This window comes from Barbatula barbatula (assembly GCF_947034865.1).
Source record: "Barbatula barbatula genome assembly, chromosome: 13".
Taxonomy (NCBI): Eukaryota; Metazoa; Chordata; class Actinopteri; order Cypriniformes; family Nemacheilidae; genus Barbatula; species Barbatula barbatula.
In genome coordinates this window covers 18854210-18878843 of record NC_136776.1, presented here as the reverse complement: position 1 = coordinate 18878843, position 24634 = coordinate 18854210, and the positions used below count along the sequence as shown (strand labels likewise).

At 40.8% G+C, this 24634-nt stretch overlaps 2 protein-coding genes across 10 annotated transcripts in view; one reads left to right on the top strand and one right to left on the bottom strand.

Annotated features, from left to right (window-relative positions):
* Positions 1–10808, top strand: part of celf5a (cugbp, Elav-like family member 5a) — a gene marked incomplete at its 5' end in the record, with an annotated part of 159303 nt that extends 148495 nt beyond the window's left edge. For 7 of the 9 annotated variants that reach the window (XM_079471524.1, XM_079471522.1, XM_079471523.1 and 4 more), the window contains 5 exons: positions 7037–7249; positions 7536–7622; positions 8129–8272; positions 9809–9974; positions 10067–10808. In XM_079471524.1, coding sequence (XP_079327650.1) covers positions 7037–7249; positions 7536–7622; positions 8129–8272; positions 9809–9936 — 572 coding nt within the window. In that variant the 3' untranslated portion in view covers positions 9937–9974; positions 10067–10808. Of the gene's footprint in view, positions 1–7036; positions 7250–7535; positions 7629–8128; positions 8273–9808; positions 9975–10066 lie in introns of all 9 variants that reach the window. The other 2 variants (XM_079471525.1, XM_079471518.1) reach the window with 1 other exon arrangement.
* A 7709-nt stretch (positions 10809–18517) lies between these two features.
* rgmd (RGM domain family, member D) lies at positions 18518–23477 on the bottom strand. The gene is given in 4 exon segments (XM_079471607.1): positions 18518–20007; positions 21343–21854; positions 23262–23423; positions 23426–23477. Coding segments are annotated over 4 exon segments (1392 nt in total). The 5' UTR covers positions 23460–23477; the 3' UTR covers positions 18518–19323.
* Positions 23478–24634: the final 1157 nt, after the last annotated feature.

Here is a 24634-nt window from a genome sequence, read left to right as displayed (position 1 = left end):
TATTGCACTTTTCCAATCCCTTACGAAAACATGCCACCCGGTGATATATGCCCGGCTTTAACAAAGCTCATTCTTCTTTTGTCAACAGCACTGCTGTACCAATTTACACCATACACCGCGACACCGAACAATATCATTTGTCATTCCCGGTAAAGCGCACGGTTTGGCAAATTACGAGTAGCTCGCAGCTAACCGGCCGACCAATTTCAAAACACATTATTAGTTCGGCTAATTGACCGGCCGTGGAATGACTAAACGCTTACGTTTTTATGCAAAGTAAAATCAAAACAGCGGCGGAAGTTTCATTACCCGAGGCGCTGGCAAAGCAAGGTACTCCAACTGGCATGGCATGTAGGTTTAATACGCTTCTATCTTTTACAAGCTGCCATCGGATCTTATAAAAGCCTCGTCCAATTAAAGCGCCCGAGCTGTCAAGACAGGCCGCTCTTCAAGGCTGAGGGTATCCATGTGTGGCATTACATGCAAATGTACTTACTTGCTACTTCAAATATTAAGTTAGACAGACAGGGCGGTTTGTCAAATATTTTGTCAGGACGCGTGCAATGCAAAACATGCATTTTTTATGTTGCGCATCGTCCTTGACATCTATGACTGAAATGTGTGTTTGCGGATTCAAGAGAGTCTTGCATCCTTTTGTTATTTAAAATCTGCAGATGACACAAAAGAAGCACAGAAGAAGATATTTCGAGAAATGTCTCGGTGGTTTTGTGTCCATTCGATGGAAGTCAGTGGGGGTCAATGTTGTTTGGTTAGCAACATATTTCAAAATCTCTCATATTGTGTTCTTCAGAAGAAAGAAAGTCAGGTTTAAAATGACAAGAGGGTGAGAAGTGATGCAAGATTTTTGGGTGAACTGTTGTTTGGGTTAACAATCTTTAACTTTCTTACAACTGCAACAGTGCAGCTGTTCTAAAAGAAACCGTATCCTAAAATTGTATTATTATAGCAGATGTGAAGCCTTCCCTTAAGAAAGATACCCATGGTTTTACTATAGGAAAAGTGTAGAAATCATGTTTTTGGTGAACCTCATACCATTTGTAAAGCCAGACCTAAGGTTACCATAGTTTGTTGTTATTGAATTCTCTCACATTTCCCCCCTTTGCAAAAACGCTCCAGCTCTGTGTAAAACAACTGTGTTCCCGTGTTTGTATTTTATCCTCTTTGACTAGGATCAATGTCATATTAACATGCAATGCAGCTGCTGGATTGAATTGGCCTCTCTTACACTGACTTAATTGAAAGAGACTGCCGGAGCTGTGCAGATCTCCTGTGGACGCAAGATGTGCTGAATATGCGCATTGGACACACTCGCTCGTGTGTGTGTGTGTGTGTGCGCGTGCATGTGCATGTGTGTGTGTGCAAGCTCTGCTCCACTGATTGCCTTCCATTATTGAACCTATTGGAATCTGTTGCATTATTAATCCTAAGCGAGATAGCAGAGCTGGCGTTAAAAATATTCCAAGGACTACAATAAATAAGATATTCATACGTTTCTCTTCTTTCCCTGGTTCATTCAATCATTCATTTGCATTTCCCTGGCAGGCCCAGCACCTCTGGTTTATTCAATACATCTGCCGTACAGGCATCAACACACACACATCGTGTGTGACTTGTGTATAAAGTATTGTGGAAATATAAACCACACCGCCACAAATCCTGTTAGATATTTGGACTGGAGAAATACCCTGAGCTGTCTTGAGCGCTTTGAATTTCTGTTTCAATAAACAGAACAATTGTTTAGGATGCCAAAGTCATCAGGCTTTAAAATTGGCTGAACAATTGATCCATGGTGATGCAAAAAAGACCTGCTTTACATTCTTCCATCATGAAGTGGTTTGTTGGGAATTCTGCAATCTGAAGACATCTGGCATGTCCACATTTGAAAGCCCGAACAGCTGTCATATAATTCGAAACTGTTTTGTGAACTCCATCTTTTATTTAATGCACAAGTGCAGAATATTACCAGAACGGAATAACGTCGGTGTTAGAAATAACATTAGCACAAAATAACAAGTATGCTCAGAGTCTTATAGACTAAGTTAAAGATAAAAGATTCGCTGAATTGGATTACAAAATCTGGAGCACATTATTGCGATGCGGACCACTATGAATACATTTAAGAACATCAGAAACAACATTATGCACTGTAAGAGATGTGTCTCAGTTCACTTAAAATGTGTTAAATGAACAGGTTTTTTTCAAGGTGATAATATTTAGTTTGACAGGCATAACCTGAATACATTAAAATACACTAGCACGGGTCAGATAAGGTAGAAGTAGCTTTCTTCACCCAAAACAGGAAGATTGTCAAATCTCATTCCCCATTGACTCCAATAGTATTTATTTTCCCTACTATGGCAGTAAATGGTGGGCGAGATCTGACATTCTTTCAAAATTTCTTCCTGTGTGTTCAGCAAAACAAAGAAATGTAAACGCCCTTAGGTTGTACCAAATCTGAGTAAATGATGACTGAATTTTCATTTACGGGTGAAGTATCTCTTTAAGGTGAAAACTTCATGGTAAACTTTTAGTAAGTTTGTTGTTTAATTTAACCACAAACTGACCATGATTTTATTACAGACACTATATATTCGTAGTGAAGTGATAGAATTTAGCATTTTTATTTCAAGAATTAACTGTAAATGTCACATCCATAATGCTGGAAATAATCAAATAACAACTTGGACTTACTGCCGAAACTTTTACAAAAATACACCGCGCTGATATCGCGGTATACCGGCGCTGATATCGCGGTATGCGTGCGCCGTCAAAAGATAATATATGGTACGTTGAGATGCATCGAGGTATACATGTTGCATTACAGCTCCATTATCGATTCGGAATAAACCTCGACGTCATCGTCGAAAGGTACGTCAGGACGTCCCGCCGTGCGCACAACGTTTACGAGTGCAGCAGAGGGGTTAAACGCGCTCGCAGACAACAACGGCGCGCTCGCTCTATTAACAGATGTAAAGCACTTAAGTGCGATGGTGCGTACACACTCAGCCAGATGGCGCCCTCTATTAGAGGATGTATCGGTAGCGTGATGCATGGTAGTGTTTTTCTCCCTTTTTGTTTCTTTTTATCAGAGAAATGTTCAGCAGGTGCAAGCTCTCGAGCTACAAAGAGCTCAAAGTCGACAGCATAATTGTCAGCGCCCGAGATTAAATGGCTCGAAACAGTGCAGCTAGGCTGCTCGCGCTATTTGTCTGCGCCCTAAAGTTCGTATGCGACGGCACTGTCTTGATGGGTTTCACGAAGCCTCCGTCCCGCTGTCTGCGGCGTGTCGCAGACGGATGAGAGGATGCTCTTTGGTTAAGCTTATGCCGGATGTTTCTGTTGTGTGTAAAGACCAGGACGAAGTTAATGGGGTGTCAGGTGCGGTATTTGCGAGCCATCCGAGAGACTCGGAACATGATGGGAACGGTTGAGTTCACCTTCAGGGGCATAAAACCCATTGACTTTCTACTTTGTCTCGCGGGGCCGCGGAATAGAGATCGCGCTCGTACAAAAACATTTCAGATGCGTGAAGCTGCGATTGCGTGCCGGTGGTTTATTGAGCCGAAGATACCCGGGCATTAATATTTATGATGCTTTTGTCTCTCACGTAAACGTGTTTTCAGCTAATGGTTATAAAAGTCATGATGGGTGTTTTGTTGTGAGAGGATTTTTGAAGAAAATAGCAATGCATGCGAAGGTTGCCGAATTTTGTTAATGTTATAGGAAAGCCTTTCTTGTAGCATATGCGGACGAGATGTACATTTCTTCTATTATATATATATATATATATATATTATATATTTGATCTAAGCATCATTTGTCAGTCTCCGTGTTGACTGACCTCGGCGTGCTGAGAATTTCAAGTTGCAATATTTTCCTGCCAAACTTCTTGCCATGACACCGTAAAGGAGACATGGCTAAAAGTTATCGTTTGTTTCACATGTGATTCAATGTGTAAGCACGATTTAAGGTTCAAAAACGCTGTACTTTCCACATACCGTGCATGTTTGTATCTCCTCTTTGCCACGCCTCTCTGAAACACGCTTATTGTTTGCAAAGCTCATGAAAAGCAAGATGTGCTATGATTGGCCAGTTAACCAGTGCGTTGTGATTGGTCGAATAATGTAAGTTCCAGCTTCCAAAAAGCGATTGTACTGACAGGTACGCCCACCTTACGTGGTTTGCGTTTACATTTGGGCGGTCTTAGTCCGATTTGTAGGGGTGTTTCAGGCAGGTCTGGGTGAGCATTCGCTTTTAGATAGAACACACATTCTTTTCGGATACTATCATTTTTGCAATTTTACGTGTCTAATACATGCATGGGCAACTTTTAACACACCAAAGACACAGAAAAACACATATTCGCGCCATATGACCCCTTTAATTAAATTTTCTTTCTGTATTTATGGACGGCGTCGAGAGTGGAGACATCAGATGGCCCGTGTATTTGAACAAGATTTCTGAACCCGTCAGAATCTATTTACATTGCATTACACCGTAGCCAACCTGTTTATAGATTCAGGTGTAAATAAACATACGTTTAAAATAAAATGTAGCTGTGATGGGAGTCAGCTGTTGTGATTGGTTTGTCTAAACCCTTAACCAATACGGTTCCTGTCTATAATTTGCATAATAAATCCTTTTGGTACATATGGTAAGCCGTTCCTCACGTTAGTCACCATCGGGTGCAAATCAGAAAGACGCACAAGGGCAGATTGCAGTAATGTAAATGCAATTACGCTTCCCTAACATGAAATAACAGAGTTTGCACGGTAGTGTACATCTCACAGCGCTCAACATACTAACAGGGATGAAATATAAAATATTTGTTTAATAACAGATGGATTCATTCTGGACTTTTGAATTGGATGCCAAAATTGACTCAGATTACTGTTATATAGACCACACGCAACCAGAAAGGTTGATCAAGTGTGTACTTCGGATCTACACTGAGAATTGTCTATTGATTCTCTTTATTCTTTGAATTAGGTGCCATATGCCAGTACAAGCAACTAGAGGAAAACAGTTTACACTGTAAAGTATCAAATTTTTCTTTGTTTTTATGTCTAACCATAACCTGGTGAAGAACATTTTAATGATTGTCCCTCCAAAACATTGCGCACATTAGCATGCTAAATGGAGAAATACAACACTTAATGTAGACGCTCTAGCAAAATAAGTCCCGCCTTCCAGTAAAAAGAGGACGGAGCTAGAAGTTTGCGAGGTGCTTCCTAACCTGGGCACAGTAGCTGAACGACCTTGAAAAAATTTTATTTTTTATTTTTGGGGAACAAAAGTTATGCTACAGTTGATCAGGTTAAGTTGTTATCCGGTTTTGTTGAGTTAGAAATATGCCATTTAATTGTAAGTGTTTTCCACAATTTAGCCATTTCTGCAATATCTGTCTTCCCCCATTCAAGTAGATAGGACTTTTTATGACCATATGTGTAATCCACGTTGTGAGATTTGAGTTATACTCCCATTACCGTGCAACGTATATTTGGGCCACTTTGGCATTGTGATCGCTTCACTATATAAAATATTGTCCATTATCATGCCAAAACCCCATCACTCACGAGTCATCATCTCAATGGCAGAATGATTGACAGGTCTCCCTATCCCAGACCTGATTGGTTAAACTGAACCAATAAGGGCTGTATTAAGTAATAATGTGTTTGTGACTTCACTACACATTATTTCCGAACGTTTGACATACCGTGACTAAATAAAAGCAAAGAAAAGGGCATGTGCTTGGGCGGGTTTTTAATTTCATAAGTAACCCAAATTTCTTAAAAACAGCCAATGTATTTTTCTCCGGTCTAACCCGTTCGAAAGAAGCCGCCCAATCTGGCAACACCTTAAAGTGCTTGTAAAACTGAAATAGTCTCCATCTATTCTGGCAGCCATTATTGGCTGCTTTTCTTCATTATTAAGTCATCTATTTCAAAAACATTTTATATTTGAATAAAATGCTAGTTTTGTAATGAAATAAACGAATGTTTGCTTATTTTAAATGTAAAAATATGTTTGCATTATTGCATTTATATATTTAGAAAAACAATTAAAGGCATCCAAGCATACTCCTTCAGGTTTGACATGACAAGAGTAGAGTAAATGATGACAGAATTTTTATTTTTGGGTGAAGTATCCCTTGAAGCTCTACACTGTGAGGAGACTGTATATTCTTCTTCTTTTTACGAATCTTTATTTGTGCCTTTAAGCCTAATTTCTCTTTATTTCTCAACCAGAACATGTTTTGAGTTTTCGAGCCCGCTTCTAACCGTCCGGTGGGCGTAATCCAGCGTCAACATTCGGCTTTTCCAGCCAACACATCACGATGATAGATTCGCAACATTTCAACAGCACGCAGCTGCGGCCCGGCCCGCACGTGTGGTCGGTTCGGCTCAGGCTCCTGTCGGACATCCCCGAACGCGCCCAGTCTCCTGGGCGCCGGGAAGAATAGAGCGGAGGCGCCGTCTAATTTATCAATGTGGCGTGTGGGAAGCAAACAATCGCGAAAAAGCTTAGGAACGGGAAATAGCACAAACGAGACTAAACAGCTCCCTTCGGCCCACCTGAATTCCCCCAGGTTACAGCAGTGGGCGGCTTGAATACAGTATTGGGAACCTTTAGACAACCTGAATCCGGTTCACATTTTGTCATGCTGTAAGCGAAGCCTGTCGGTCGAATGCTTTGAATCTGTCCGCTCTGTCATATTTCTATAAGGAGTCTTCTATAGGGTCTTTTTCACCGGATTGTAATTGAGGCATGATGGGGGTTTCCATGACAACCATCCTCTGTCCAGCATTGTTCACGGGTACAGATCGAGATGGTTTCCAATGGGAACAGATTTTCAGCATGTCAGGTGCACAGAGCCAAAAGCACACCTGTTGACCTGTCATTTTAAAATATCTATTTAAAGATGAACAAATTATGAGGTTAGAATCACATCTTGTCTTGAAATTATCATTTTTTTAAAGATGGAATTAATGTATGATGTGCTGTCTGTGTGCAGGTCTTAGCTCACCTCCTGCCAACATCACCACATCAGCGGTCCCCAGCATCGTCACTCCAATCGTCAATGGCTTTACCAGCATTCCTCACCAGCCCAACGGACACCCTGCCGTAGAGGCCCTTTACACCAACGGTCTGCCCCCGTACTCTACCCAAAGCCCCACGGCTGCAGACACCCTACAACAGGCCTTTGCCGGAGTGCAACAATATACAGGTTAACAAATGCATAACAAAGGCTTAGACGATTATTAAAATATATAATATAAAAATATGCATTTGCAGAACCCTGTACTATATTTTACAATATGTCAGATTTTTCTGAAATGAGGAATGTGCCGTTTACTAAAAACGGATGGTTGACTTTCACCAATATCGCATCAGTTTGTTGATTTTTTTCGCCGGGAAGTGTTGTGTCGGTAATGAGTCGAGTGGCCTTGTTCAATGCTGTTCCACATAAATCCAGTCTGTCCACTCACAGAGATTTCTCTTTGTACCTACAGCCATCTACCCAGCGACCACACTGACCCCTATTGGCCAAAGTTTGCCACAACCACCGCAAGTCATCCAACAGCAGCAGCAGAGAGAAGGTGAGGGTGAGAGATGTTTTTGTGTTTCATAAAAATCAAGGATATTAAAAGCCCAGGGGAATAATCACACAATGGTTAAACAAATAAATATATATGCAGTAAATAAACTGTATCTGTGAATTTACAGATCAAAATAATGACTCCACCCAGTCTACCATTGGTTTGACAAACAGAAAGTGCCACGCCAAACTTATGCCATTGGTCGAACTTGTGATGCTGTGTCGGGCAAGTCTTAAACAAACAAAACAAAACGCACAACAAAATGTTTAAATGTTGAAAATACAATTATTTTGAATGAAAAGTACCGCAGCAATATCACAAACAACGCTCTTCACCTTTAATAATATGATCAAATGAAATCTATCAACATTGCAAGCACTGTATTCAGAAATGCCTGAAGGTTCTTTTATTTCTTGGTGTTCATGTGTCTATTTCGTCTTTTAAATTCAAAAGTCTTTAATAATGAATATATAGTGAGTAACATCACTGTTTACGTTGTGTTTCAGGACCAGAGGGATGCAACCTCTTCATTTACCATCTACCGCAGGAATTTGGCGATAATGAGCTCATGCAGATGTTTCTTCCATTTGGTTCCGTCATCTCCTCCAAGGTCTTCATGGACAGAGCCACCAACCAGAGCAAATGTTTCGGTAAGGCTGTACGTGCGTTATGGATCACATGTAAACAAATTCCAAGAGGTTCCAAAACGCGGCCAATTCCAAAGCATCCAGTCTACATCCGTCCTTCCAACGCAAGGTCTATTCAGGTTCCCCGTGCCGTATTGAGTGTCAAGCCACAAACCCGAGCACTTTTAAAAGCCCCTGAGTCCGAACCCGAAGCCTTAAGTGAAGCAAAAAGGCCCATTATGGATCAACATTTGTTCTCGCTCCAGGGGGAGACATTTCCCAAGCCACAATTAATAGCAGCTCCTGTCTCCTGAGGGAACTTAATAAGATATAAATTTGTGAAGTAGGACCTATTTGCACTATTGACTTATACACTATGCATTTACTGCATAATGTCAGGTCTGGCCAACAGACGCCCGCTGAAGTAATTAATCTGCGCTGAGGTCAGGGGAAGGGATGGACCTGTGGGACTCGGCTGTGAGCACTGACATACATAGATTCTCTATTAAGCGGTATAGTGGCTGTTTCTCCCCACGTCACCTCCACACAGATACAAGTGTGAAAATGGGGCAGCTGCGGGCACAGTTAGGCACCTAGGCCTGAGCTCCCAGGTGGCCGATGACCAAAGAAAGCGCATGCTGTTTTTCACAGTTCCCAGCTGGTTCCTGACACTTGTAATGCCAGGAAGAGTGCATCCAGTTGCCGGATCTACACTTCAGGGCTGCTTTTTTGGTCAGTGACTTTTAAAAGGCGATGGGTTTGAACGGGAAGCTGGGGGTGTCGCGTGCTGTAGTTGGCCCCGTTTTGCCGTCCTATGGGGCGATTTGTTCCTGTTCTATACTGCCGGTGGCTTATATATGCTCATTACGTATGAATTCCACACAGTCGCACTTGTAGTGATTTCTTTTTTTGACAGATGTTCGTGTAGGTTAAACTGTGCTAACAATGTCAAGGTCATGGGTTTGAAGCCCAGGAAGCACATGGACTAATAAATAATATATACTAATAAAACACATCTTGAGTTGCATAAATAGAATATTTATAAATAATACTATGTAGAGTTCCAATATGATTTATATTACTTTTAATATATAATATTTAGGCCCTTTAACTACAGTAAAGAGCCTAAATGTATGTAAAACTGCTTTGCAACAATGCAAAATTGTGAAAAGCGATATATAAACATAAATTAAATGACTGATTCACAAATAAACCGTTCATGTGTCCTATGGTGCGACAGCAAACATTTAGGAAAAACTTGTGAATGATATATTATTGTAAATTATTACATTTTATAAATGATAATATAGTAGAAAAGATATTTATATTCATTGTTAGTATTGTTTTTAAATCTAAGGTTTATTTGACAACATTCCAAATATTAAATTGTCAATATTTGCAGAAAAATTTAACTTTAGTCTTTGCAGAAAATGTAAGCAGCAACACAATAAACTTAACTTTTTGTACGACTGAATAAAATACAATTTAAAACAACAGCGTATTTAAAATGGACCTGAACAGCCTCAACCATGTCCGTAACGTTCTTCTGGTTCCTCACAGGTTTCGTGAGCTTCGACAACCCAGCGAGTGCGCAGGCTGCGATCCAGGCCATGAACGGCTTTCAGATCGGCATGAAGAGATTGAAAGTGCAGTTAAAGAGACCGAAGGACGCAAGCCGCCCGTACTGACAGGGACCAATCTACACAGACTCTCAGCAACAGCACAGGTACAGTTTCCTGGAGCCTGTAATGCAGCTGTTGATATATCACATGTAGATAGTAGACTAACAATGAAATACATCATTGTTTTCTTTCATAGGATTTGAAGAGTGAAATCTGGAAAGGAATTTAACTTTTTCTTTAAAAACAAGCAACGAACAGATTTTTTTGAAGACATATCAGCATTTATTTTACGGAGGAGTTCAGTACGGAGGAGATTTGCGGGCGAACGAGCACCCGTGGACTAAAAAAAACACAGTCGCACACGAACGGCGAGGAAGATTTCTCAAAAGACGGAGAACTCGACACGTCCTCTCTCGCTGAGCCTCGAACCGTTAGTCAAGAAACAAACGAAAAGAAAATCGAGCAAGAACAACTTTGATTTCAATCTACATATTACACATGCATACGTTATTTAAAAGAAGAGGCGCATACGGCTTTTATCACACTGGACAAATGAGGGTTAAACTTGAAGACCAAGGAAAAATGCAGTGGAACAAAAGCTCTTCTTTCCCACTAGTGGACTTTCTCTTTGTCTTTTTTCCTCTTTCCTTTCTTCTGTCATCGCGTCTTTCAGCAAACGAAGGACTTTCTGTGGTCACCGAGGTTTCTGTACCCTCGGTGAAACGTTTTCACCCCCCAAGGGACCAAAGGACCAAACATTTTTATTCCTCAACAGAAATATATGGTATTATTATTATTATTATCTACTAATACTACAAACTACTACTAACAATGTACGTTTAAAGAAAAAAAGCATAAAATAATCGCTTCAGGTCGGAGGAAAGGGATTTTGAGTTCTTTTCCTTTTACATTTATAGCTACTGGGTTTCAGAATATTTAAAGAAAATAGACAAAAAAAAGAAGAAAAAAGATTTTAAAAGCTATACTATTTTAGTGGATTAGAATATGTGGATTGGAGAGTGTTAGGAGCATGTTCAGCCATTTTTTCATCCATTAAATATAAAGGGGACGCCGGGGTGGGGCGGGTGGGGTTTTAAGCCGTCCATTCTTCATTTTTACTCCGAGGTTGCTCAGATATCAGAAATAGGCCCACATGCCACACAAACAAATGCTGAATAAAACTATACCTATATATGCATGTGCAAAAGTATTGCTGGTTCAGCAAAAACCCGGGTAGGTATTCAGTACGCATAAGCAAACGCATTTATCTGAGGAAAGCTTCACTAATCCAGTACCGGTGGCTTACGTGCAAACTAATGTAACAGCTGTAGCCAATGCACAGGTTAAAAAAGAACAAAAATCAACGGTAATGTTTGTTTTTTGACAGGATGGGAAATATTTACTGATATATATTATTTGTAACGCTTTAATGCTCCTAGTGCCCTCAATCGGATCTAAAGAGTATTTACAGTTGTTCGTTTTATTTTTGAGCACCATCGCCCTTTTCTACCATACAAGCGAACATCAGAGCTTTTCATATCATTCATTTCAGAAAACATCTTTCAACATACGCGACTTGCATCGCATCTAAACACAGCAATCTACTATGAACATGCCGGTTGGTGCCAAATGCTCGATTTCAACTGATAAAGCACATTGCTAAATAGACCAAGCAGTTATAGAGATACCAAGCCTTAAACCTTGAAAAGGTTATTTACAGCCCACAAAAACGCCCTGATGTAGTGGCTTACAAGGAACTCTACAGAAGGGCCAAAACGTCTGAAGCACATCAGAATTTTACAGGGACCATCTTGCAACGTAATTATAACGATTTCAAGCTTCGCCTCAGAAACATGCACAACCAATGACAAATTGACGTTTTTCTCACTCATTTCGCTACTAAATTCTTTTAAGGTAAAATGCCGCGGAACGATCGTAACATCCCCTCGAATCGAACGCACGTCAAAGAACATGGTATCCACAAATGACTTATATTTCTAGGAATAGGCATCTCAGGCTGGTATGGATTAGCAAGACGCTAACTGTCTTCGAAGCCTAATGAGCAGACTGTTTAACAGCTTACCAACAGCTTGCAAATTGGAGCCACGGGGGTTTGCATTTGGAGCAAACTTATCCATCAATAAAAAAGCCACCGAGTCTGACATTATGGTGTACTTAACCACAGCTGTTGGTTTTCTCTCAGACAAGCCACAAATATAGCGGAGTATTAACGCGAGCGAGGCTGACAGCAATCTTAACTATGAACAGTATCGGGGTGTCAAGAGTAGGCCTACTGAGGAATTATACTTGAGTTGAAGTCGGGTACCGTGCCACGTTTTATGCAACTGAAATTCAAAGATGCTCGCTAAAACAATTCAAAGTCAAAAAGTGTGTCATTTATTGGACTTGTAAGAAGGAACTGCTGCAAAACTAATTTTCTGTGACTTTTGAAAGACACGTTAAAGTCAGCGTGAACCCAGAAAGTATGACCGGTTTCTGGAGGACACTTTTATGGTCAAATATGGTTGAATTGTTCACCACAAAACGTGTTTAAAGATTTGAAAAAGCTTTTACATTTGTTGAACTTCTGTATTTGTCGGTAAAAAGTAACTACTGCACAAACAAAAGTTTGATCAAAACTTTTCGTGACTTTGAAAGAAGACTCGGTATTGCGATGTATTTCAGAGTGAATCGAAATATTGAATGAAACCTTTTTTTTATTGAATCTGGTTGATTGTTCACCACAAAACTAGTAATGTGCGCCTAACCAAGTAGATAGAGTCAATTTTAGTTTCACGTGGACATTTTTGTTGGCCGTTTTAAAATGAAGTCAAATTCGAAGTGTGTGATTTGATTTGTTAGCCGGAGAACAAAAAAAAGTATATTTCGTAACGACTCAATGGCCAGTTAAATATCTCCGCTGTCCTTCCGAAACCTCGGATGTCCCAATTCGCTGTTATTCAGGAAATGGGAAAAACACCTTACTTTTTAAATGACACTTTTTTATTCTTTCTATTGGCTAGATATCTGCAGATCCCGGTGACAAGCATAAAGGATTTCCAATAATAATGATTTATAACCAAAAATATGGAAATATTGAGATACGTGGTTTCTGTAAGACAGCAGCGATATGTACTTTGATGGTCTACATTAAGTTGTAAAGAGAAGGAAGGACTGAGTGGTGAGGTAACATGCACAGTGTGCCTGATTCAGGTTGAAAGGTTCATTCCTATGCATTTCTTTTTCTAAATGTAGCGTTTGCACCCATGCTGTCACTACGCTACGCTTGTCATTCGACAACTTCTCGATAACGCACTGCCTTCGTAGATATGCCAAAACTAATATACGACACAGAAACACATCAAAATTGAGTTCTCGCAGAATTCACAGATAAACAGAGCTCTAGAATCTAGCTAGGACAGAAAAGCACACATTTTGACCTCGTTTGATTTCCGCTGTGGTTATTTGACCTGTTTGTCTTACCTAAAAATATATCTGTATGCTAATGTATAATCTCGCAGTCGTCAACACGTTTTGTCGAGAAACATAAACGTTGTCGAGCGCCATTTTTCCGCCCTCAGGTCGCGCTGAAATGGATCGCCGTCGATTCGCAGGTTATAATGGCCTTTTCTGGAGAACCCTCTCCATTTCATTTCTCCCCTCTCCTGTCCTGTGGTGGCATATCAGAAGGCTGTGATATACAGACATGCAGCCTTCGGGCGTCTGAGGTCTAATAACCTCAAGTTGCGCGGCCTTCTTCGAGAATCTCTCCACGCCAGATGTGAATTATTAAAATCAAATTAAATTTGGCCCGCATGTAAAAGCAAGTGTAATGCAAATTAAAAACGGCAACTAGTGCCTGAAGTTTAATAAGTTTGAAGGATGATATCATTACAGAAAAAAGAAGATTGGAAGGCGTGTCAAATGAAAAACGTGGCTAGATTTGTAAAAAAAACAACAAGGGGACGTGTTGACGTTACATATTGCATTTACACAAGAAACCAAGGTATTGCACTACAGGTACTTCTGAAGAAACTACACCACCAGCATTTCATACCTGTGTTCCGACCATTAAATCATTTATTCTGTTCGAAGCATTTCTATTTTGTTCTTTTAAATCTTCATGCCGAACTTTGATCTATGAGCATGCTCATCTGGGGGAAGCTTTGGGGGATTAAAGTCTTATAAAGGTACTCATATTAACAATATGATTCTTTAACTGGTTTGTATGCTAAGGAAAGTAGCTTATTATAGAAATGAAATCTGTATATTAGGGAGCAGCCGCACAGGAACATTTCTCAGATTCTATGGGGGTGTTGTCGGTGGGTGGGCGGGGAGGGTCGGGTTTTCGCTTTATAAAGATCATGTTAAAGTTCTGGTTTTCTCAGCACAAAGCGTAAGGAAATATATATCGAGATTATTGATTTTTGCTGTGTGAAGTGCGCAGTGGGAGAGCCAGGCACTCACTGCGCCGATCTTAAAGCCTGGACGAGACAATGCTGTTTACAGTTGATTTTGGTTTCTTGTTAATGTTTGTTTCCTTTCGATATTTTCTAAGAGTGCACCGTGTGATCGATGCGCCATCTATCCTCGCGATACGATTGGTGCTGCACGAACAGAAATGGACAGTGCTTTGTTTTTCTTTCTTTCTTTTTAAAAACAGAGAAGATATATCTGAGATATTGCCTGAAAAACCAAACATCCTGTTGACATTTCTCGAATACCTGCTGCTTACATTGTTTTACTGTTATGCCTACTCATCTAACGATTTGCCAATTAATTTATTAACATTAATTTATTTTATTTATTTATTGATGACTACAATCTGTTTATGAATCTCCTATTTATTGGTTATGTTTTGAAAAATGTATGCATCGAAAAGAAATGCTTAATGGGCTTCTCTCTCTTTTTTTCAATTTTACAATAAAATTTTAAATTTAATATGCAGTGTATTTGCCCTGGTCCTTACGCTAACATACTTTGTTTAAAACCTCTTAAACTTTGCCATCCCGCAAATCCAAAGGTGGGAGCACTATTGAAACAAAACTAGAAATATATGGAATCTTTTGAAAGCTTTCTTACCCATCCCATCAATTTTGCATTTGTTGCCGAAAAGAACTTCAGGTCTGAATTCATCTTCCCCAAACCTAGCCCTCACCCCCTTGTGAAAATCATACAAATACAATTTAATTTCATATGTATATATCACAAAGAAATAGAGGAGTCACAAAAAGGAAAGTTCAAGAATGACACTGTATATTACACCAATCTGACACTTTAGAGTAACATAACGTAGACATAAATCAGACAGACAGAGACTGTAGATAGATAGATATATAGATAGACAGACAGGCAGGCAGATAATACATACATAAATAGAGACAGGTAGGTAGGTGGACGGATGGATCGATGGACTGACGGACAGATAAATTGGACAGACAGGCAGGATGGATGGATGGACGGAAATATAGACAGACAGGCAGGAAGGTACATGGATGGATGGACGGAAAGATAGATAGACAGACAGGCAGGCAGGAAGGTAGACGGATGGACTGACGGACAGATAAATTGGACAGACAGGCAGGATGGATGGATGGACGGAAATATAGACAGGCAGGAAGGTACATGGATGGATGGACGGAAAGATAGATAAATAGACAGGCAGGCAGGAAGACGGATGGACTGACGGACAGATAAATTGGACAGACAGACAGGCAGGATGGATGGATGGACGGACAGAAATATAGACAGACAGGCAGGCAGGTACATGGATGGATAGACGGAAAGATAGATAGATAGACAGGCAGGCAGGAAGGTAGACGGATGGACTGACGGACAGATAAATTGGACAGACAGACAGGCAGGATGGATGGATGGACGGACAGAAATATAGACAGACAGGCAGGAAGGTACATGGATGGACTGACGGACAGATAAATTGGACAGACAGACAGGCAGGATGGATGGATGGACGGACAGAAATATAGACAGACAGGCAGGAAGGTACATGGATGGATGGACGGAAAGATAGACAGACAGACAGGCAGGAAGGTAGATGGATGGACTGACGGACAGATAAATTGGACAGACAGACAGGCAGGATGGATGGATGGACGGACAGAAATATAGACAGACAGGCAGGAAGGTACATGGATGGATGGACGGAAAGATAGATAGATAGACAGGCAGGCAGGAAGACGGATGGACTGACGGACAGATAAATTGGACAGACAGACAGGCAGGATGGATGGATGGACGGACAGAAATATAGACAGACAGGCAGGAAGGTACATGGATGGATAGACGGAAAGATAGATAGATAGACAGGCAGGCAGGAAGGTAGACGGATGGACTGACGGACAGATAAATTGGACAGACAGACAGGCAGGATGGATGGATGGACGGACAGAAATATAGACAGACAGGCAGGAAGGTACATGGATGGATGGACGGAAAGATAGATAGATAGACAGGCAGGCAGGAAGACGGATGGACTGACGGACAGATAAATTGGACAGACAGACAGTTGACAGAGATATACATCTGATAGACAGACAGACAGACAGATAAATGTCAATGATTCCTAACAATCAAATGATTAGAGTCTATGTTGTGTGGACACATCTGCAGGTGGATTCATGAAATGTTGAATATACAGTTTGAACGGCAGCCGAAATATGAAGAAAAAATGAGGATGTGGTTGAAACATTACAGTAATGAACAGAGGAAGAGAGAGAGAGAGAGAGAGAGAGAGAGGGGGTAGAGAGGAAAGGGGCGAGCCTAAAAAGTGGAGGCAGTGGCTCATGAAATAAATTGGCCCAATTACAATAAAGTGTGGCTCTTGGTCAGCGCGCGGTCCTAGCAGTTCATCTTTATTACAGTCTGTTAATGAAAATCAATCCCCCTCCTGATAGACTCTTATCTCCACGGCCTCCGAGCGCCGCATACGCGGGAAGATAATAAATTAGGGTAATATTGCCTTTGATGAGGGAGTGAATTGCAAATTATCATAACTTGCCAAGATTTATGATATAGATGCCCAATTTTCAAGCTTGGTTTTTCGAGGCTTGGAGGTGTAGAGGGGCCATTTGTTAAAAAGTTCTACAGCGCAGACGTATTAGCAAATATACAGCGTAGAACCTGAGCACAGCGCAGTGCGTTTGCAGCAAAGGTTTGTAGTACATGTACCATGTTTATGGAATTTTCTCCAGTCGATCGTTTCTTTCTAGATGAAGTGAAGTATATAATAAAATGAACACTAAAAACAGCATTGACACCTTTAAAAAGGCATTTACAAACGGGACGTTTTCTGTGCCTTTTGGCCAAAGAAAAATGCTTTAAGTATTCGGTGAGACTGCAAATGTTAATGGTGCTTAAACACAGCTGTTTAGGAGAGCCATCCATCTACCAATTTATCAATCAAGGTGTAGACATCTCCAGTTCTGTCTATTTATCTTACCCGCTATCCTATTAATGTCACGTTCATTTCCAGGTATGAATATTAATCACTCTCAGAGGCTTTCCTTTAATTCATTAGCTCAATAATTGTCCTTGTTTTATTAGATCAAAGCGAGCTAAGAACAAAGTGAATTGTGGTTTCTTTATGTACCTCATTACATACCTCAAACAGAACGGCTCTATATTATTTATAAGCTTCATAGAGAACGCAAAAAAAACGTATAAAATACTTGTAAAAACGCACTGTGCTGAAGTATAAGAATCATATACTGTAGCTGTCAGCATGTTAACTTACAGGCCTGCGTTCACGCAGCCTGTACAAGATGATTTCTGACAGCCAGACTTGTTCTTTCTCGCATTGGGCGCCATTAAAACTTGAAAGTGATGGAGTGCCGAGAGGTGCGAAGTACCAGAGAAGGGCAGCGCTGGAAAACGCTTCGTTTAGCTTGATGAATGTGGTTAAACTGACGGCGTTTTAATCTCCGTCACACGACCCTGTCATTTCAGCGCGGTTTTCACCCGAGGCCTGAAAGATCCTTATTGCGGACCATGAAAACGTGTGAAACGGTTTGTAGATGTCATCGGGCGGTGGGCCTATTCGCACACGCACCCATATGGACCACTTTAAGCAGTCGATGGACAAATATCAATTGCTTTCGTTCACTGGCCAAATGGTCGGTACCATGAGGTTGAGCTCAGTCTAGGGGAAAAAAACGAAATCGCTGCCTACAGGCCATTTTGCAAGATGTAAACAACACTGATCGGGTTCCGTTTCAGTTTTTTTTATGCGAACACAAATGTCAGAACAAAATATAACTAACATAACATTTGGAACTGAATCACAACGTAACAATAACATTTAATACTTATACGTGAAGTTATTAAGAAACTAAAAGTGCGTCAGTGTTGACTTACTGTTTATGCTTAAACCTTTTAAATGTTTACTATGTGATTTTAGTAGTTTTGTATAATGACTAAAGGGATGAAAATATATAACCAGAAAAAAATACGTTCTCGCAACGTTAGCATTAGGTTCCCAATTCTTTTAAATACCTTTTGGGAACCAAATAAGGATGTTTTGGGATCTTCCATTACAGGTTCTTTTTTGTAACAAAACCAAACCTTCCTAAAACAATCTGGGAACCAAAACTGATTTGGTCACAAAACCTATGACATAAATAAGACCATATACTGTCACAACTCTTTTTTTAATATGTAAAACAGATTATACAATACAGCACATATTAGTAACCTCTTACAAACTAAAAGAAAATCTAGCTAGGTGAAACCAATTTAAAACATTATCATCTATACACAGATGAATGTACACATTATAAAACATATATACACTCTTTCAATATATTATTATATAAAGAATTTGTTTCGTTTTCTTTTAACCATAATAAGCAGAGCAGCTTGAGGAGGTCAGTTTGTGTCTGGTTGACGGGACTGTACATTTGTAGCTTTGTGTATGGATGTTAGCAACCCTAAAAATAAATGGATAGGTAGCATTTCCAGTAGTTGTTGGATCCTGTGAACGTATCATATATTTTCAATAACCTTCCACGCTTGTGCACCTAAACTCGTGTGATTCTGGAAGATGAGCATCACGGTGCGCTCTAGGCCACCTCTCACTGTCTCTTAATACTTTTCAAAAGAAGCTTCATGTCCTTATCATAGGTCTCCTCTCTGGTGAGACTTGAATCTGTGATAATCTAAAGGATATGCAGATTAGCTGCCTTCATCTTTTCCAGATTAGAGGGCCACGGTTGATTTCACATTCAGAAAGCCTGGAGTGTTTCGCAGTTATCCCGCTCCAAAGGATAAACACGTGTTTGAATGGCAGAACAAGGATTCAGGGTCTATTTTCACGTAGCACTTAAGTGCCGGTTTCAGTTTTTCTCACTGACGTATAGTTTTGAGTCAATCTGAGTGTGATACTTGAACAAGGTCGATTTCCAAAAGGGTTTTCGAGGGTCGTCTCGACCAGCGCTTTCAATTCAACAGCAGAAGAAGCAGCAAAGCTGCATAAACAGATGGTGTGACTACTGTTCCCGTGTTAAAAATGTGTGGAGACCTGGGTGAGCTCTGTTTCAGAGTGCTGGGTGGAAGTGCCTTCAGATCCTCCAGGGCACCGTAAGCAGCCATGGAGAACTCCGGATCGCCCGTCGTGAGAAGATCAAACACGCACGATTGGAAATAAACGTCCTCTACTTGCAGCATCTCTCTGCACTTTGTAGTGGCGCGTTCTAGCATGTCCACATGTGCCGAGAGGCCCGGCTGCAGCTCGGCGCCGTCGCCAAACCAGCCGCCCGTAAGTCGTGGTGGACGGAGGCTCTGTTGGCGATTGAGCACGTGGGCCTTGATGACCTCGCTGCGCGGACAGCCGTGCAGGCACAGCTGCAGGCCGCCGTTTTCCTCCGCTAAGTCCTCCGGCATGCGGATAGCGAAAGTCAGGTAGCGGCCCACTTGGCGAACGATGATGGATGTGCCCAGGTACCGAGCGTGGATCTTCACCAGCCGGATGCCGAGACCTCCGCTTCCCTCTACGATCCACAGACTGTCTCCTTTACCACCGCTGCGCGTGCCGTCCTGGAACGCTGATGGCAGGTCCTCTGTGGTGGCCTGGTAAACCTTCTGCTCGGTGCAGTCATGGTAGGACTTGAAGATGACTGTTATCTACAGAGGAGATCAAATGGAAATGGGTGAGTGACTGCTCTAAGCTAAACAGTAAATTGTCAGTTATCTCGATACTGTCAGTGTTGTTTTTGTGTGGGCTGGTTTTTGTTTAAACCAGTCGTGTCCTTGTCTATGAAATGTTGAAAGGCCAAACACATGACCGAAACCACACACGAAGGGTAAACTGTTTAAGTTTAAATTCTGTCATGATTTATTCATTTAAAACCTGTATATCATTCTTTCTTCTGCGGAACACAAAAGAAGATATTTTGAGAAATGTCTCAGTGGTTTTGAGTTCATACAATGGAAGTCAATGGGGGTCAGTGTAGTTTAGTAACCAACATTATTTAAAATATATTATTTTGTATTCTTCGAAAGAAAAGTAATGGAGGTTTGGAGTGATGTAAAAGATGAAGGTATCTACATTTTTGGGTAAACTATCGCTTTAACAGAACTGCTGGTGGATTAGAGCAAATAGAAGAACTCGCCACATGATGGCAGTAGTAGAACTGTGAAAAACCAAGAGGAGACACCTTGAGGCCTGCCGGTATCTAATCTAAACCCAAGTCAAGGATATTTAGAGCAAAATGTTTTTTTAAAGTCTGTCAAGATTTATCACCTTCCCTTCCATCATGTTACCAAAATACCTTATGGTTGTTATCCCCCCTAACACCTAACTAACCACGGCAAGACTGAACAATCTATCTTCATTATTGGTTCCCTACTTTTCAACAGCATCTGGGGGCTCTATTATTCTCTTTTGGACCTGTATTGTACCCATGGTTCCATGGTCTAAGTCCACTTCCTTCAACAGGAGGAAAAATGTCCCTCTATGACATCATTGTTTGGGCTAACTGTCTGCCTCATTCATGCTTTTGGTTTAAATACTTTTCTTTGACTGTGTGTGGGGACACAGGACATGTCCTTTCAAAGAAAAATGGCTTAAAATTGTTTTTAGGATGTTTGTGGTAAATGAAGCTTACTATATAGAAGTCAAAGAGATACACAGTTTGATTTTCAGTGTTTTTTTTGTTGCTGTTGCAAATATGAAATTAAATATTGCTGTTGGGTTGAGGATTTGATGAAAAAAATCGACAAAACGATTTGTCAATATATCGTATTACTGATCAAGTTTCAACATTTTTATTAATAAAGTTCTGGCTTCTCAGATAAACACTGACCCCCACTTAGCATCGATTTTAAGGTTTTTCGCAAAGTTTTTTGCAATAAATGTCATAAAATTGTATAGCTGAGAGTCTACATCTCCAATGAAACCAATAGCCCATTTCCAAAACCAAGTCACCCTTACTCCAAAATGCAAATCATACAACGAACCTTGTTGGTTGCCGTAGCACTGGACCCTTCAACGACCGGCACATTTGTGACTTGAACCGAAAGATATCGGTTGTGGATAAGCGGCCAAGCCCCCTCCACCCTACACGTCTGAAACTCATCCCGAAATGTCCGCAAGTGAGGATCCCCGAATAATCCACAATGTCCGTACTTTTTCTGCTGGGCCGCGGGGCCCGATGCAAGCACCCGACTTTCATAATTACAGACGTCCACCACGGGTGGTCTAAAAGTGCTGGGTGCTTTGGCCGCCGATGTCGGGCCGTCGCTGGAGCAGTTATGCTGTGCGAATAGCTCTTTGATGCGGAATACAGCGGAGTGGTAGACCAGGTCCCCTCTGCAGCCGCGTGCAGTCCGACGGGTACACAATGAGTAGGCCCTCAGCGCCGTGCAGTAGTCCACATCTGGAAGCACCTCCTCTTGCAAGCCACCGGAGGGTGAAAATGAGGCCACGTACTCTGCATTACAACGCTGAATACGGCATGTTTGGCAGCACGCTGTTGAGAATAAAAACAATACGTAAGAACTACATTATAAAACGTTATGTAGATGCATGTTTTGGTGGTGGGTGGATGGAGTTTAAGTTCTTAGCCACTGAAGATCTCTAGGTAAACTACAATAAACCTCTATAACACAAATGTTGTATTTTTTTGTCATAAGTTGCGTAACGCTGCGAACGTGAATGACAGTGAGAAAAGTCCCCTTCTAAAACAAAGACAATTTGTGTTTACAATAAACAGTAATAAACGTACGGTGTGAAAATAAAAGCTGCGTCAATCTTTTTTACTGCATTACTCGATTCTTAGTTGTTTCACTTACGTTTGATATGTTGACTTTAACATGGTTTAAATAATGACACAACAATAACAAACATGATGTAATGCACGTGTACGAGTAAATAAAAAGAAGTGCCACCACCAAAATAAAAGTCACTGGATTTCTATGGCGTTATTACGATTATGCTGAGTTTTGATTTCTGTTATTATATACACATGTAATACAACTTTAAAACAATCTGTTACAGTAAGAGCACTAGGCTAAATAAAAAGCATGCAAACCGTATTTCAATATAAGGCTGGCAACACATCGATCCTTTTCCATTTAAACGCGTTTAAAACGCATTCACACTAAACAAACGTAAACGTGAAAAAAATTAAGACTTTTTTTGAAACACATTAATTAATTTAAAATGTAATAATTTAAAACGACCATAAAATGTCTAAACAACACTTCCCATACAACCGCGTTGCTTTCAATGAAATGACACGCGCGCGCGCTGGTGTAACTACACAAACACCCCGCGCGTGTTTTTCAGAGTGACGTAATCGCGCGAGAAACGACGTAAATAACATCTCGCTTACTTTACGCGCAGAATAGAGAAGTTTACCCGTCTTAACACAACCACGTCCTTCGAAGTAAACAACGACACGGTCACTAGCTAGCCAAGTTTTGTCACACTAATAAACAACAAATCTGACTAAACTATTATAAACGTCAAAACGTGAGTATATTGTGATTGTGTACAGGAGTAAAATCCCGTTAGGGTGTTTGTCTTGAAGTCGCTTTTACCCCGAAGGGTTTTGCAAACGTTTCACGTTAATGTTTTCGTAAACACGGAGTGGAGTTGATCCGCTAAAGTTAGCGAGTTAGCAGCGCAACTCCGGTGAGGCGACGTTCGCTCGGTACGGCGTGCCTGCTGGAGCACTGGCCTACAGAAATAAAATGCGCACGAAATCGTGGTTACGCGGTAATAATCGACGCCGTTTCCCCTTAAGAAATGCAAAGTAGATGTTTTTCTTAAAAGTTGAATGCGGTAAGGAAAGCACGTTACGCAGGGACGTTTACCCATGCGTGGACGCAAGCGTGCGTACAAAGAGCGATTATTAGATGGAGAAATGATTCACCTGATCGGAGAAGCAGGGACATAGAAAGCACCAAAAGACAAATCCAGTCCCAGAGCCGCCGCTTAGCCGGGTTGAGAGTGCCGCTTCTCCCCATGCCAATCCATTCAGTTAGATTGAAGTTCTCCAACTGCTGCTCATCGGCGTTGAGGCTGCGAGAAATCACACAACTTTTTCATTCCCTTCCCCAGCCACTGTCATTCAGAGGAGAACTGTGGAAAAGCATCACGTGGGAGGAGCCTGTGTCGCCATCCCTTTTGCATGAATGTGCTCGGTCACGTCTTTTGTGAGCAGTGCACAAATATGCACGTGAAACAATAAATCATATAACGGTGCCATAGAATTTGTATGTATGCCTGTTGGAAACCGTGGAGAGTTCAAGTTGACGCAAACTGTCGTAAAATCATGCTTTTTATTGTGAATTACAATTCATATCAATCAAACTAAAGTTGGTTTGCTTTGATTTAAGCCATAAATACAGCTAACTAACACAGTCAAAACATTATAGCATAATAAAATATATTATTCGAATAATCTCGTTTTGGAACCACACTCAAACCAAAATAGTTATTGCTGCTATTTGATTTTGTTTACATTTACATGTAGTTACTGTACATAAAATGAACTCTTTAATGAAAAGTGCCACGAAGGGGTGAAGAAATAAAAGCATCTACAGATTCCATTATGATATGCAGTAAGTATGCAAGAAATGAGATTTGCTCAGTTTGAGGGTTTTATGGGCTTCAGTGCTCTAAACCTGTTCCTTCTAGGTTTATATGTTCGGTGAACTCGTTTGAGTTTGTTTATGGTTTGATCGTGTTAGTATAGACATATGTGGTTATTAAAACAGCAAATGCTGTACACCAACAAGCTTTAAAAACTACTTTTTTCAGCTCACCATTGGAATTGGTTTTGAGGATCCATTGAGCCTGTAACCTAAGAGTAAAAACAAAACATACATTCATTTTGATGTTTCCGTTGATTGAATATGCATTCGTACATTATAGCGAAACATTAATACAGTGACCCTAAAAGGTATTTGGGCACTTTAACAAGCAAGTCATCTTTGTGCAAATATGATGGATACAAAATATCCTTATATACAAAATATCAACTCAAATGGTGTCTGAGTTTGACTTAAACTGCATTTCATTATGCAACACCGGAAGACCTTTGTTTTTGCAGTCAATAATAATTAACCAAAAACTACTTGACTGCACCTGTAAAGTTATGGCTACGGGCCTCATGCATATCAAAGTATTGATACAACAGAGGCTTCTGAAGCAAATATCTCATTTAATCAGAAGGATGGGTCAGTGGACCCCTTACAAGCATCTCATGCCAGCAGACAGCTTGACAAGGCCGATGGGCGGAGA